Source organism: Myotis nattereri (genome assembly GCF_964212035.1).
Source record: "Myotis nattereri genome assembly, chromosome: 13".
NCBI lineage: Eukaryota > Metazoa > Chordata > Mammalia > Chiroptera > Vespertilionidae > Myotis > Myotis nattereri.
This window is the reverse complement of record NC_138088.1, coordinates 9,839,273-9,856,114: the sequence shown is the minus strand read 5'-3', so window position 1 is coordinate 9,856,114 and position 16,842 is coordinate 9,839,273. Positions and strand designations below refer to the sequence as shown.

General features: G+C 40.0%; 1 protein-coding gene across 3 annotated transcripts in view; it reads left to right on the top strand.

The window, feature by feature from the left end:
• The window catches only part of NRG3 (neuregulin 3), a gene marked incomplete at its 5' end in the record, with an annotated part of 1,046,633 nt that overhangs the window by 1,021,721 nt on the left and 8,070 nt on the right, over window positions 1-16,842 (top strand). For all 3 annotated transcript variants that reach the window (XM_081104470.1, XM_081104469.1, XM_081104468.1), the window contains 2 exons: window positions 12,080-12,204; window positions 16,593-16,766. In XM_081104470.1, the coding sequence (XP_080960596.1) occupies window positions 12,080-12,204; window positions 16,593-16,766 (299 nt within the window). The remainder of the gene's footprint in view (window positions 1-12,079; window positions 12,205-16,592; window positions 16,767-16,842) is intronic.

The window sequence follows — 16,842 nt, the reverse complement described above, 5'->3', positions numbered from 1 at the left end:
TTTCACTCCCACCTTCTACCTTCTTCTAGCTGAGCTAATAATTCAAATAACATACAGCAGATTAACAGGAGAAAATCAAATTTTAATATGTGCCTACAGGGAATTCACATAAGCCTGAAAATTCTAAAGACAGTGATACAAAATTGGGTACATATTGGAAAAAGGAGAAAGGGGGGAACAGACTCAGACTTCAACATTGAAGATGGACAATTTATAGGTAGTTGAGGAAGAGCAGAACACACGTAGCTTGAAAATTCTTGCTGGGCAACCCAGAAACAATGGGGCACAGAGGACGATCTGCTACGAGGCTCCTGCTGGGAGCCTTCCCATCTAGCAAAATTACTTTAAATTAGGCTAAAGTGGTTTCCTTTCTGGAGCAAGTCTTGTCATCTGAGCCTCTTGGGCAGGAAAGAGGGAGGGTCAAATGTTCTTTCTGCATCTTTTGTGTCTTAACAACTAGCTTAAAAACAATGGCACAGCTTTAGGATGGCAAAACATTGGTCCCTTTCACAGCTATAGCATTCTATGCAGTGCCAGCTTGGGCTCAAGGGAGTGCATAAATAGTACCTCCTACCATAGCCTGGGATGAACAAGTTGTTTTCCCAAAGATGCACATCAATTCCAGTCCTAGAAAGCAATGTGGGTACTATTAGCTTTGTTATCCCTTTGTCAACATTTATTTTGTTAATTTAATGGGAGACCATAGTATGTAGATAGATAGATAGATAGATAGATAGATAGATAGATAGATAGATAGATACATTTCACTTATATTAGAGAATTTAGTATAAAATCTCAGTCCATATATTTCTAGTCAAATTTCCACCTTGGAGATTTACATGCTAATATTCTTGCTCATAATTTTATTATAAGAATCAAATGAGAATTATGCTGCCAGGGTGTTTCTCAGCATCTAGAAGGGTTTAGGAATCTGAAGAAGGGCTGCGAGTAAATTAATAAAGAGACTAGAAGTATAAATTTGGAATACATGGGGAAGCCAGAGGAAACTTAGCTATAGTAATCAAGTTCTCTCTAATCTCCGGACCCAAGCTCTTTATTCACACAAATTGCCCTAAAGCAAAGCAGATATACATATCAAAGGTAAGGTGTAGTGTACAGTAGGCATTGTCAGGTTGGGGGAAATGCCTACAGCTGTTCAGCTGTTTGGCCAGCTGCAGTAATAACATGTAGATTTTCAGGTTTGGGGAAATGCTTTCAGCTATTCCAGCAGCAGGTAATATGATTCAGCCCTGCTGAATATAGAAGCCCATCAACCTTTTGAGGACTTCTTGCATTTTATTATGCCCTGCTGGGATTAGCTTCCAGCATTATACTGTAATTTTTCATGGCCACCATTGGTTGTGTTGTTTCTGGGTCCACTTGGGCCATATTTAGGTACAGGTTGATATCAGATGTTATGTGTAACCAGCCTTTGTCTAGAGCTACCACACTGTTCATTGTTTGTGGCTGTGTCTACTGGGCCTGAGTATGCATGGGAGGGACCAGTCTGTGTATAAGGGCCAATGGGTAGAAGGACTGAGGATCCCTGAGGTCTGCCTCCACCTGTCAGCTATGCTGTCTTTCCCTGAGGTTGCCTACTCTTCCTCTACAGCAGCGGTTCTCAACCTGTGGGTCGCGACCCCTTTGGGGGTCGAACGACCCTTTTCCAGGGGTTGCCTAAGACCATCAGAAAACACATATATAATTACATATTGTTTTTGTGATTAATCACTATGCTTTAATTATGTTCAATTTGTAACAATGAAATTGGGGGTCACCACACCACGAGGAACTATATTAAAGGGTTGCAGCATTAGGAAGGTTGAGAACCACTGCTCTAGAGCCTTCCAAAGAAAGATGATAGGGTAGGCCCAGCTGACCCCAAACCATAGCCCCTTCCACAGGTTGTGGGGCAACCAGGGTCAGGGGAACAGGGCTAGTGGGTCCACTACTTGGGGATCATGCAGTCAGCCATTCAGTGAGGGATTGTGGTCCCTGCTGCAGAGCCAACCACTCAGTCTCTGCTAAAGAGTTCAAGTTCCTCATCTAGGGACTCACTGCAGGTTCAGTTTGGGTTCAGCCCACCATCCCCTCTGCAGGAACAAGTTCAGCCACTCTGAGCTCAAGGTGGCAGACCAAAAGACTCTCCCATTGGATGGTGATACTGACCAAGCTCACAGGAGGAGGCCAAGCCCTTCATCCTGGCCCCAGACAAGAGCATCCTAGGGTCTCACACTTTAAATGTCCCAGCTCTGAGCCACTCTCCCTTTCTCACATGGAGCTGAGCCTCATGATGCAGAGTGTCCTTGGCTTGGCAGGGAGGATCCAAAAAGTCTTATTGGGATTGTACCCACAAACCTGTAGGAAGAAGGTGGGCACTTCTTCCCCTTCCTGGGGTAGTGCAGGCTAAGCTTGCAGGGGAGATAGGATTTGCCTCCCCTGCAATGTAGCCACACACATCAGCATCTGCCCATCTGGTTCTTGGACAAAAAATTTCCTGGGAGACATGGTCCAAAAGTCTCAGCTTTGTGCGGCCTTTGGTACCCCTGTGCTACTGAACTCAGAAGGATGGCCAGCTAAGTGATTCAACAAGTAGAAGTAGGGACACTGGCTGGGCGCTTGGGGTAGGGAAGATGGACCATCACTAATCATTAGAGAGATGCAAATTAAAACCACAATGAGGTATCGTCTCACACCTGTTAGAATGGCTGCAATCAATTAATCAGCAACCAGCAAGTGCTGGTGAGGCTGTGGAGAACAGGGAACCTTAGTGCACTGCTGGTGGGAATACAGGCTGGTACATCCACTGTGGAAAACAGTATGGAGTTTCCTCAAGAAATTAAAAATAGAACTGCCTTTTGACCCAGCGATCCCATTCCTTGGAATATGTCCTAAGAATCTCAAAACACAAATACGAAAGAATATATGCAGCCCTATGTTCATAGCAGCATTATTTACAATATCCAATATCTGGAAACAGCCCAAGTGCCCATCAGTAGATGAGTAGATAAAACAGCTTGGTGCATTTACACAATGGAATGTTATGGGACCATAAAAATGAAATAAATCTTATCTTTTGGGACAGCTTATATGGACCCAGAGATTATTATTATCTTAAGTGAAATAAGCCAGTCAGAAAAAGACAAATACCATTTGATTTCACTTATACGTGGAATCTAATGAATAAAATAGAGACAGAGGCATGGATGTATGGAACAGACTGACAGCTGTCAGAGGGGAGGGGGAAAGGGAGGACTGGATGAAAGAAGATGAAAGGATTAACCAAACAACATAGACATAACATGTTGATACAGACAACAGTGTGGTGACAGCCAGACGGGAAGGGGGCAGGAGATAGGTAGAGGTGGGCAAAGGGGGGATGGGAACATATGCAATAGTGTCAACAATAAGAATAAAGTTGAAAAAAAGAGCTATGTGGGAATAAAAATGTCAGTGATAATAACAAAAAATGATAAATAAAATAGTGATAATAGTAATAGTAAATAACATGTATTTGCTACATACACAGGATTATGCTAAATAATATACCTACATTGTCTTATTTAGTCCTAACAAAAATTGCTTATTTCCACCCAAGATGAATAGAAGAGGAAAATGAGGCTCAAAGCTTAAGTTAACTTCTGTCATACAGCTAGTGAGTAGTCGAGAGTCAAACCCACATCCTTGTCGCTCAGAGGTATTCAACAGGGGGTAATATTGCCCCAGGGAACATTTGGCAAAATCTGGAAACACCTTGGGTGCTACATCTTGGGAGGGAAGTGCTACAGGCATCAATGAGTAGAGGGCAGAGGTGCTGATAAATCCCCTTCAATGCCCAGGATAGTCACCCCCAATAGAAAATTATTCTTCCCAACTTTCAAGAGTGGTGAGCAAGTCCAGAGTCCAAGCTCAAGCTGTAAAATATGCCCATTGGAAAATTCTGAAAGCCTAGATAGAGGTTCTATCTCCAGCTTTCCCACCATGAGCGTTTAGTTCTACTGCATGAAGGGTGCTATGTTATCCAGGTACACTATAATCCTTGGGATGGAACATTTCCTACCAGCTTACCATATCAGACAAAGCTTTCTTTATTTTATCTTGAAGCCCAGATTAACAACTTAAAATTCTTTGCAAAATGCACTGTTTAACAAATGTCTGTCTGGCATTCCCTTAAGTTCTTTAAATATTCATGGGGTAGGGTTTCACTTTACAGTCATTTACAAAGTGTGGAACACCTAGTCCCAAGAAGTGACATGATAGCCTGGAAACACTTGCTCCGAGGACCTGGAAGTGCCTTAGAAGAACCTGGTTCTTCAGCATCATCTACCAATGAAGCATTTGTGACTCGAAGAGATGCCCTGACCTCACTGACTTGTGTTGAGAGAGAGAGAGAGAGAGAGAGAGAGAGAGAGAATGCCACCAGGGCTAGAATTATAACCTCCAGACCAGTCAAGAGAGTGAACTTCTCACTCTCTTGAGTTCAGGGATCAGAAAGAAGTCTACAAAAGCAAGATGCTTTATATGCATTAACCGTCTAGTAAGCACCCTACACTGCTTTAAAGACCAGGGGTATAATGATGGCCCAAAATAACAATGTCCCTATTTTCAAAGCACTTACTGATTACTTAGGTGACAGAGATTAGTCACATAATATCACAAGGAATGTGCCAACACCTACAGCCTGAAGTTAACCTGACAATGGGAATCTGAGAAGAGAAAATAAGTGGCGGGTTCAGTCCCCTGGCTGAACAGACATCTAGTTGAGGTGGGGAGGTGGAGTGGTGGGTGGGTGGTAGAGGGTGGTTGTCGAAGGGTGCTTGCTGGGCCTTGTGTCTGGAAAGCATGTCTGGCTAAGTTATTTTGCTTCAGTGGAAATGTTTCAAAGTTTGACTGCAATCATAACTGTTCTTTCTGCTCTGACACCCGGTGCCAAAATGCTCAAAATAGCAACGATGGTCAAGCTGTTTTTAATTACTCGCATTATAGATCCGGTTGAAATCATGTTCTAAAACGTAACCACTCAATTTCACCATCATCTTGGCTAATAAGTCAGACTTAAAATAAAGATTTATTTTGTGTGTGTGTATAAAAAAAAAAATCTTCTTTTGAATGTGCAAAGGCACAACACTTGCTTTAACACAATAAGGTAACAGACACATTTTCTCCTCCAGTTCAAACTTACAATTAATTAAAGATGGAGACTTATATTAGTTGGCCTGTAGTATGGAAGATCACTGATTTGCTAGGAAATCCACTGTGAAAAATTGAATTGCACTCAGATGTTCATAATGGGTGGTTCCAAATGCCCTTTTTAAAAAGAGTTGATAACTAAATATTATCATCTAAAGCACAAATGTACATGCTGTTTATCCATAAGATGTGAATTATTATGTTTTTAAGTTAAATTTAGTAGGGTGGCATTGCTTAATAGATTATATAGGTTTTGAGTATACAATTCTATGATATATCATCTGTATATTGCATTGCTTGCCCATCCAGAGTCAGTTCTTCCATCACCATATATCTGACCCACTTAACCCTTTACCACACCTACCCCTCTTCTCTCTGGCAACCCCTATACTGTTGTCTATGTCTGTGAGTTTTTCTTCTTTGATGCTTTCACTTTTATATCCCACGTATGAGTGAAAGCATATGGTTCTTAACTTTTTATCTCTGACTTATTTGGCTTAGCAAGATATTCTCAAGATGCATCCATGCTGTTGCAAAAGGCAGCATTTCATATTTTCTTATGACTGAGTAGTACTCCATTGTATATAAGTAACACATCTTTATCCAATCATCGAACGAAGGACATTTTGGTTGTTTCCATGTCCTGGCTACTGTGAATAATGTTGCAATGAACATAGGGTTGCTGGGTTATATGGTCACTGTATTCTTAATTTTTTAAAAAATATATTTTATTGAATTTTACAGAGAGGAAAGGAGAGGGATAGAGAGTTAGAAACATCAATGAGAGAGAAACATCAATCAGCTGCCTCCTGCACACCCCCTACTGGGGATGTGCCCACAACCAAGGCACATGCCCATGACTGGAATCAAACCTGGGACCCCTCAGTCCACAGGCCGACGCTCTATCCACTGAGCCAAACCCGTCAGGGCTGTATTCTTAATTTTTTGAGGAGCCTCCATATTGTTTTCAGTAATGGCTGTAGCAGTTTACATTCTCACCAGCAGTGAATGAAGGTTCCTTTTCCTCCACAACCTCTCCATGGCCTTGTTGATAATGGCCATTCTAACATGTGTGAGGTGATATCCCATTGCAGTTTTGATTTGCATTTTCCTAATACCTAGTGTGGTTGGGTATCTTTTTTGACTGAATAAACTAGGAGCATGCAGACTGTGTGTTAAGTGCTATTGAGCCCTGACTCCTGGCGACTATGAAAGAGGGATGTCCACACTGTCCTGTCCTCAAACCCTGCTCAGCTCCTCTAGACTCACGTCTACGGCTCCTTTTCAGAGGTCAGTCCATCTCATATTAGGTCTTCCTCTTTTCCTGCTGCCTTCTATGTTTCCCAGCATTATTTCCTTTAGCAGAAAGCCAGACATTTAAAACTGTTTAAAAACATGCTCCTTCCTGCCTTTATTGCCTGGGTTCCAGACCAGGGGGTTATCAGCTGTCAACATTGCTTTCCAGCACAGACACTGCTTTCACTTAGCCTTCTGACCCCCACTGCGTGCAAGCTGCAGAGCTAGAAACAACAGAGTTGTCGCTCTGCTTCCAGCACGTGCCTGCTTCATTTGGCTGGGCTATTGATTCCAGTGCACCACAATATTGTCTTAGGAGCGACATGGGGGATGGTGCAACAGCAGTGGCTGCCTCAGCACCCAAAGCACCTCCGCAAGGCAGGCGGTCAGCAAAGTCAACAGGGATGAGTGCTGCCCACAGAATAACAGGACCGATCAGGGCCTATGTGGGTGTTTAAAAGGAAATTCTTTCAGCTCTTACTGAACAGACCCGTGAATGGTCTGTGGCATCTCCTTATTCACTATTAAAGTGACGTTTTGTATAATATATCAGAAGAGGTTTTAACAAAACGTGTACAACAAGTACACACACACACAAAGTCAAGATCTGTGGTGTGAGTGCAGGCAAGGAACGTGGAATTAACTGAGGTACTTGGCACTGTTGTACAGAATGTTAATGAAGGGTGGGATGGGCAGCTGGAGCTGGTAACTAATCTAAGTCCACTTTTAGTAACACTTTACCATTTCATTGATAGTATAGGCATTTTATAACAGAGTTTCCTAATTCCACTTTCCCGTTCTTTATAACATTGCTGCCAATTATTTAATTTGTGTATTTACTATTAATTTGAATGAATATTTTTATTTGATCTATTAATATAAGAAAAATATTTTAATTTACCTTTATTTATTGCTTCTCTAACATTTTCTTTCTTTATAAAGATATGAGCTTCTGACCTATACACAATTTTGTTTCCTCCCAAGGAACTTCTCTTAAAATTTTTTGTAGGACAGGTCTGCTGGTCATGAATTTCTTCAGTTTTTCTTTTATAAAGGCTTTATTTCTCCTTTATTTTTAAAGAATAGTTTCACTAGAGATATTTTTATGTTGGTATCTTTTGTTCTTTTAACACTTTATTTCACTCTTTCTCTCTTCTTGTTTGTATGATTTATTAGAAGTCCACTGTATTTTTTAATCTTTTTCTTTTATGGCTTACCCCCCTCCCCAGCATTTTATTTATTTAATTAATTTATCTATCTACCATCCATCTATTATTTATTTAATTAAATACAAATTTAATATGATATTTTGTGGTATAAATATTTTTATGTTTATCTTTCATGGTGTTTTGTGAGCTTTCTATATCTGTGGTTTGGTATCTGTTAATAATTTTTGAAAGGTATAGGTCGTTATTCAAACATTTTTCATGATCCATTTGCTTTTACTTCTCCTTCCGGTATTCCAATTGTGTATATGTTATACCTTTTGAAATTGTCCACAGTTCTTGAATATTATCTTCTGCTGTGCTCCTCTTTTTTTCTTGTATTTATGCATTTAGTTTTTGCTTTGTGTTTCATTTCAGGAAGGTTCTATTGACTTAAACACAAGATCACTGCTTCTTTTTTTGGTTGTGTCCACTCTAGGGATGAGTCTATCAGGGGCATTCATCATTTTGTTACAGTGTTTTTTATTTCTAGCATTTACTTTTACATCTTTCTCAGTGATTTTTCTCTATACTTAAAATACCCATCTTTTCTTGCATGCTGTTTACTTTTCCATTTAGAACCCTGAAAGTATTTACCATGCTCCTTTTAAATTAACTACCTGATCACTCCAACATATCTGTGCTATCTGTGTCAGGTTCTGGTGATTATTTTGTCTCTTTGGACTTCATTTTTCTTGTCTTTTGGCATACCTTATAAAAGTTTGGTTAAAAGGTAGACATGATGGGTAATAGACAGTGAGGCAAATAGACCTTTAGTGTATGGTTCTATGTTAATCTGGCTTGTGGTTGGGTTTTATTTAATGTTTGATGTCAATGCAGATGCCAAGGGCTTTAACACCTTCTAGTGTTTTCTTTCTATATATTTGTGTATCTTAGATTTCCCTAAGAACTCCTTCTTACAACTTCCCCGCTGTCATCCCCTGTTGTTACAGTGGATCCCTGTTTATGTGGTGCTAAGGAGTGGTGGAAGGAGATCATCTCTGACTTTATGATTACATTTCACTCTTTTAGTCAGTATATTCCTGGGCTAAGACCTTCATAAGATTTTCTTCACTTTTTATCCCTTATGTGAGACAGGAAGGCTACAGGGGGTGGAGCCAGGGAAACGCTCTCCTCTCAGGTGAGATAAAACTCTGGTAAAGTCATTTTTCACTGAAAAGTAGGCAGTGGTAATGGAGAACATTCTGCATGCATTTCCAAGTGGTTATTTACCCCCTTCCCTTGTCAGAGACAGGAGATGATTTTTTAAAAACTGTTCTTCATGTGAGCATCTGTTGTGGGTCTGTATTGGAACCCTACCTCAGATTGCAGCCTTCAGGAGATTTTTACTTTCACTCGAGCCCACTCACAGATTCCAACAACTTATTAAAATGACCACTTGTGTATTCCAGCCAATTTGTGTCTCTGGCAGATCCTGCTACAGGTGAGCTGATCTTGACTATTACCCTCTGTATGCACTCACCTGTCCAGATTTTAGAGTGGCGGTTTTGCCTGAAACCTGAAATATCTGATGGATATAAGAATAGTCATTGATTTTCTATTTGTTCAGCCTTTTTTTATTGTAAAGACAGGAATGACCATTTCCAAGCTCTTTGTTTGTCAGAACTGAAAACTGGAAGCTACCTTTATATTCACTTGAACCCACATGTATGGAATATCAGTTTGAAGGTTTGCCAAATCAAGAGGGTTCTTTTTAGTGTTCCCACATTTCAGCTAACTCTGGATAGGAAGACAAGCAATTAATGAATCTCAGGTTAAATGCAGCCACTAAAATGTAAATGATTCTTATAAAGGCTGTGAGAAAAAGGAAGAAGATTCAAAATAACAAATTATGAAAACAAATTTGTATTAATGGATCAAAAGAGTCCAATTGAAAGCAACTGTATAACAACAATCTCAGTTTTTGAAAGAAATATTTTGAACAGGGTATCTAGTATAAACCATATGAATAATCAGAACGAGTAATAGGTTGATTCTATTCAAAACATTTATCCAGGATTTTGAAAAAGCCCCTCAAGCTCTCAGGATCAATAGTCTCATTTAGATAGAAGCTCTGAACTAATGGGCCAAAAGCTAAATTAGGCATTTTGATATATTATTCTTTTTAAAAAATAAATGGGCTGCTGACATTAACGATTGGGTGGTTTCCTCTAGAAAACCTGGATGCTCCAGAAATACTTGGCTGATGTTGCTCCTGAGCGCTCTCTGTAGGAGCAGAGCAGGGGCTCGCCTCCTCCCTGCCAGGCACCATAGTTTGTCTTCTAAACCTAGTTGTCAGATGTTAAAGAAAACAAGAATGAAAACAAAAACCTAGCAGGTCTTCTATAGAACCTGAATATCAGATGGAAATTCAGGATGTCAGTTACATTTCAGTAACATGTCCATTCAGTTCACTTTCTCCATGGATAGTTTACAATAAACAAATTCAATTAGAAGCATACATACAGGTATTCCCATTGGTTTTTGGATGTTTGTACTTTTGGATTGTTGGAGACCCTTGCCTCTTCCTAATTATCTCCATATCTTCTTTTTGTTCCTTGTTAATTTATTCCATTTTTGCAGAAGTCTGACCCGCTTCTGTAAACCCATTTTGTAGGATGCAGATTCTGATGAAAGTCATGGTCATTACTGCCACTCTCAGAAGTACTTTAACAGAAAACGTTTTTCCGTACTCTTCCTAACCCATCCCATTGATACACATTTCCTCAAGGATAACAACTAGTTAATATTATATTTATTAGTTTATTTTACTTTTTTAAAATCTGCATTCTGCATAGTTGCATAAGAAATAGACACAGAATATATGTATATGTATAAATTCTATGTACATATATACATACAATGTTTTCTGCATTTTCCTTATATAACCAAATAATTCATATAGGCATATTTTTTGTACCTTGATGTTATTCTTTTGAATGGCAACGTAGTATTTGTTTGTGGATATTTTTATTGTTTTCAGTTGTTTCTTGTGTGTTTGCTTTCAGTTTTTTTTTTTTCTTTTCTTTTCTTTAAAATTGTGTTGCTGGCATACTCTGGTGATTATATCATATTAAATGTTTATAATTATATTAATGATGGCAATTCCTAGAAATAATATTCTTGATAAAAGAGTATGTATATGTAACATTTTGGAACATCTATAATAATAAGGGTAATATGCTAATTAGACCAGATGTCCTCCAGACGAAACCTGGGCTGGAGGGAAGCCCTGGTCCCAGGTGGCTGCTGGTGGCTGGGGCAAAGCCCGGGTCCTGGTTGCCTGCTGGCATCCAAAACAAAGCCCGGTCCCGGGTGTTGGAGGGAAGCTGGTGCCGGCAGCCAGGGGAAGGAAGGCCTACTCTTGCACAATTTTCGTGCATCAGGCCTCTAGAATTGTCAATATTTATCCCAACAGATTAGCACCATCTTTACTTTTCTCAAATCTTTGTCTTTACTATATATTCGTAAAATTTATTTTTTTATTCTGATTTCCATTTATTCACAATGTGTATAGTTGTATACCTTCTCATTTGCATGCTATATACCCATATTTTTCTGTGAAATTCTTGGTCATACATTGTACATGAATATCTAAATTCCAAAATCTCTGTAGTTTGGTTAGCATTCTACAAACATCATTTCTCAGGAGAGTTTTTATCTGAAGTTTCTAGAAGAGAAACCTGCCGTTCCTACTGCCTGTTCAAGGGCCAAGATCCAAAGAAAGATGACTGGGCACCTGCCTGGGTGAGATGCCATGTGATACTTACCTTGAGGCAAAATTGTTCTTAATATATCATCTCTGTCGGTTTTCTTTAGACTCTTTTGCTTATGCAGTATCATAGTCAAAGGTAAAACCAAGAGTTAGTAACTATAAAGAGTGAAATGCTCACAAATTCCTCTTTTTAGACACATCTGGTAACAGACTGAAAGAGGGAAACAGTGTGGAGTGGTGGACAGAGACACTGAATCAATGTCCTCCATAATTTTGAGAGTGTTCTGAGTTTCATTCAATCAGCATTTATTGAATCCTAATATTAGTAGTCAGCTACTAATTAATATTTTAATAAAATTTGCATTCAAAAACACATGCTTGTGTTTATTTTGGCTGTGCCATGGCTGTGGATTTAAATGAAAAGACAGACTCAGGATTCTAAAATGAAGAACCCTCTTGAAGGGACCTCACCGAGTCACAGAGGGTGCGGGGCAGGGATGGGAGAGCATGCTCAGTGGGAGACACGGGCTGCGAATGATGCCTCTGCCATGCTCCTGGCCGGGTGGCCAGAGGAATGTTCCTGGAAGTTCCATACCTTGTCAATAGCTATCTGTAGTGTTGCAGGCCCTCCGCTCATCCTCCTGCTCAACCTTGTGCATGTGATTCCCCACAGTACTCAAAGGCGGAGAGGCATCCCGTGACGGCACTGGAGAAAATGATGGAGTCAAGCTTTGCTGGCCCCCAGTCATTTCCAGAGGTCCCTTCTGACAGAGGAAGCCAATCTGTCAAACACCACAGGTACAGGTAGTTAATCATGGTAGAATGGGCACATTCACACCGTGTGTGACTCTGGACAGCACATGCCCAGAAATGGCAACACTGTTTAGGAGAGATGATTGTTCTTGCTTCTCACGTGGCTCTCCATGGAGTGGATGCTCAAGCAGCTCACAGCAGGTAAACCAAAGACACCAGCAGGCTGCAGTGCCCCTCTACAAAGCCGAAAGGAGCTGTGAACAACACCCATCAAAGCTACAGATACAGACCAATGGATGAAATAATTGCATTCTGAAAATAACTATTAAAAACATGATTGTTTTAGCCTGCCTTATCACTCTCTGCAGATTTAATGACTAATTCTTCTCTGGGAAACTGATGTGACATGCTCCAGGTCTTTCACCATGACTCTCAAACAAAGAAACTTTCATGGGGGAAGAATCCTGGCAAATCTCCTTGGATCTGTAAGATCTATGATCAATGGGGTGGCCATCCTTTACAAGCTGACCATAGCAATTGGCTCTTTGGGGAGAAAGCCAAAAATAACGTTATCTTACAAATTTTATAAAATTCTGAGGCTGAAAACTTCTTAGTCATCTTCTAGTCACATACTGTGTTTTATACATGAGGAATCTGGAACTCTAAAAATTGAAAATGTTTGCTCTAAAACAAGTGCCAAAGTTTGGGACTAGTGCTGAAGCAGACATTATGTTTATGTCATTTAAATGCATATCCTCGATCCTTGTAGAAGTTGTCCCAAGATTTGAGCTTTCTTTTCTTAGTAAGAAGTATAGTATTTAAAATTTAAAAAGAAAATTATGAAGAGATAAAACTTTGTGAAAAAGAAAATATGAAAAATCACAGTTGTTCCCATCAATGAAACGTAAATACTGGTTTTTACACACCCAGGCAGTGCTTTGCAAACCACCCGGACAGAAGCACACATTGTACAAGGCAATGGTCTTCTTCCTTGCTTTTCAATGGGCCCAAAAAGGATTTCATTGATGCTGACATGTTGCTTTGAGGATTTCTGTCACTCTGTACGATTAGAGACTGAGATACTAAAGGTTTGCTGTTTTTCAAAAGGTGATTTAAATATTTTTAGCTCAGGATTTAAATATGTTTAGTTGTTGGATAATTACTTTAGTTATTAACTACATATTTTGATTTATATCAATTAAGGAATTTGTAGATATTTCCCTCTAAAAAAAAAACAAAAAAAAAAACCAAAAACAAACAAACAAAAAAAAAACCATTTCAGTTCCCTGGAGCTAATAGAAGTTCTTTAATTAGGGAAATAAGTCCAAAATTACCAGCATCTTAGAAGATGAATATTTTCTCCAAAACAGCATTTCCCCCTGCTGATTATAATACATGTTAAAATGGCATTGCACCCAGTTAAGTAAACTAATTAAGTATAATATTACTCCAGCACTACGTTATGCCATTGATGTTTTAAAGTTGAGATAAAAAAGAATTACAGCTTCTATCGTGTTTGTGCTGCAAATACCCTACTCTTCCTCTTCTCTGTTGACATCCTTCCTCCTAAATGTGGCTCCCGCTGTGGTTCCTAGGAAATAAGGATGCCTGTCGGAGACCTTCCTTTCTGTTTGGTTCAGTGACATTGCAGTGTTGTTGGCATGCATCGTGTCATGGTAAATAGGCAAGGACTGATTCATAAAGTGCCTCTAAAACTTTGAAGCTACAGTTTAATATCTCAGAGCTTTGTTTTGTAAAACATGCAGGAGACTTAAATGTTTTCATGACTGGCAGCCCGGTCACTGATTTATGTAGCCTGCCAACTGCTCCATGACTCCCCGAATGCTACTGCGTTAGCAGGCTAGACTAGCTGGCTGATCAGTAGTCATGGAACTGTTTTTAAGATGGGCCACTAGTTCATATGGTAGACTTTGCTGCCAAGCAGTTTGGCTAGCTATGAATAATTAATTTATTGCATTGCACTGCAAATATGACATATTTGGATAGCTCATTTATGAAACAAAGCTATTAATTCAAAGCATTATTTCTTTTTAGTCAAAACTATTTCTTTTTAAAAAAGAATCCTAGTATGTCATGTCTTACTTATTGCATTGTACTTGGCAATGTAAGTCACTTATAGATAACACACATCTAAGTATTTTTAAAGGAGGAAAGAGTCTGAGTTTTCAATGATTTGTGTGAGAGGAGCCAGGGGAGCTCATTGTACTGAGCACCTGTTATGTGCCAAACACTTCACATACTTTATCGCTTTTAACCCCCATAGCAATCTTATGAAAAGACGTAAGCATGATGCCAGTGCCTTTCTCCACACGTGTCTAGTCTTCACCTCTCTCTGCCAGCATTGCTCTGTGCACTAGAAGGGCAGCAGGCTCCCTTGTCCTCTAGCTTCCGTCGGCTCAATGGGAGGCGCCTGCATGTGATGGGAGGGCCAAAGAGAGCGAGGTTCCAGTACTTCCACCCCCCTCCCTGCTTGGCTGCCTCAGCTATGGCCCTTTTCCTGGGACCAAAGTGCCTGCCAAGTGGCCCTTTCCTTCTAATCGCCTTGTCTCTCCGTTCTGCTAACAGCTCCCTCTCCTTGTCCCTTAGGTCATAGGGATAGTAACAGCTTCCTGTTGTCACTAGCCTTGACATACAGCAGTATCCTCTGTTGTCCTTCTTTTCTCAAATACTGGGCACACCTTTGTAAATGGCAAACTTTCCCCCAAATGACCCAATTTAGCGTGTCATCTATTTTCCTCCAAGACTCTAACTCAGTGATGGTGAATCTTTTGAGCTCAGCATGTCAGCATTTTGAAAAACCCTAACTTAACTCTGGTGCCGTGTCACATATAGAAATTTTTTTTTTATATTTGTAACAATAGTAAAACAAAGATTTATATTTTTGATATTTATTTTATATATTTAAATGCCATTTAACAAAGAAAAATCAACCAAAAAAAATGAGTTCGCATGTCACCTCAGACACGTGTGTCATAGGTTTGCCATCACTGCTCTAACTGGTACCAGTACTTCCCCCAGTGCCATGCTGCTAATGATGTACAGACCGGAGATGCAAACCCAGATCCAGCTAACCCTAGCACGCAAGCCTGAGCACCCTTCAGACTCCATAACTGCTGCTGGATGGTGCAGATAGAAGCTGGAGGGAGGGAAAGGCATGAGCTGATACAGAGCTTCATAGACTTGTTGACTTAATGAGACCCCTTGATATTAGGCATCTTGGGACTCGACATGCAAGAAATATTATGAGAAATAATTAAGTTGTAATAATGTTGCCAGACATAATCTGGTGTTTGTACTAACTCAGGAAGTCCATGTTGGGTTGAGAATATGAAGTTTTATTAGTCATCTTGGTTCTCAAACTCTGGCCTTAAATAATATTTGAGAAGTTGTTTTGTTCAGTAGAAATAACAGCAATATTCATGCAGGAAAACATACAGAACTTCAAATAATAAAGTGATATGGGTAAACTCCTTTGGGGGATTGGTCTGTTTAAAACCTGATAGGTTTATTGACATTTTGAAAATGTGTTTAATTTTTTCTGCATAGTTTTATGTGATTTAATCACAAACTGTCATCTTAGGAATGTGTACACAGGAGCCAGTTCTCTGCACTGCTCCCCATGGAGTATGTGAAATTCAGTGGGGTAGAGATGCGAATGGATATGCAACAGGTAGTGTGTCAAATTAGTAACTGATTTTTAGAAAGAATCTTATTCTTTTGTTTAACATGATCTGTATAGGGATCTCACCGAAAGTACATTTCATTTATATCTGTTGCCCTTTAGGGGCACCTAAAAACACAGTTATTTTGGTATTTGGACATATGAGTCAGAATGAGATGTTTAGTAAAAGCAAACTAAAAATGGAAAATGATTTAGCTTCTCAAGACTGATGGAATTTTGAGATAATAAACTGTGAATTTAGCACATATGTTAAGGAGAGAATGCCAATCATAATAAAGTTTGTTTATTCTACTGCTAGCACAAGTGAAAATTTCCCCGTAGATCCCTTCAGGCCTAACTGTGTTTGGTCCATGTCAGTGTCTAATAAGAAAGCCACACTTATTGTTATTAGAGATACAGCCACTGTAGCTTGAATACTGAGGGAGGGTGGGAATCAGGAGCTTCAGAATTCCTTAAACCCACCTCTTAATTTGGCTGGAAAGCAGCAATTTTAGCCCATTGTGACCCACGTTAGAAAGCCAGAAACACAAGAACTTCTCTTGGCCTCAGGCTTCGCAAGGGTAAATGGATTTGGCAACTTCTGATCCCTCCTGGCAGAAACACTCCAGTCATGGGTGGAGTCTGGACAGGGACTTTGAGGCTCTCGGGTGCAAGTGCAGTGTTTAAAGGGTTTGAGCAGCCACCCGAAAGGTTATGGCTATGACTGATGTGCTGGTTTTCTCTCCCGCAGCCGGAGTCTCTCCTCCTGCTGCAGTCCAGGACAGAGGAGTGGTGTGCTCCACCGGAACGCCTTCAGGAGGACACCCCCCTCACCCCGAAGTAGGCTGGGCGGGATTGTGGGGCCAGCGTATCAGCAACTTGAGGAATCAAGGATCCCCGACCAGGATACAATACCTTGCCAAGGGTAGGTCTGAAAACAATGAAATGTAGGGAGGGTGTCATTATTGCTATAGCTTTAAGTTGAGTTGCTATGCTCATTG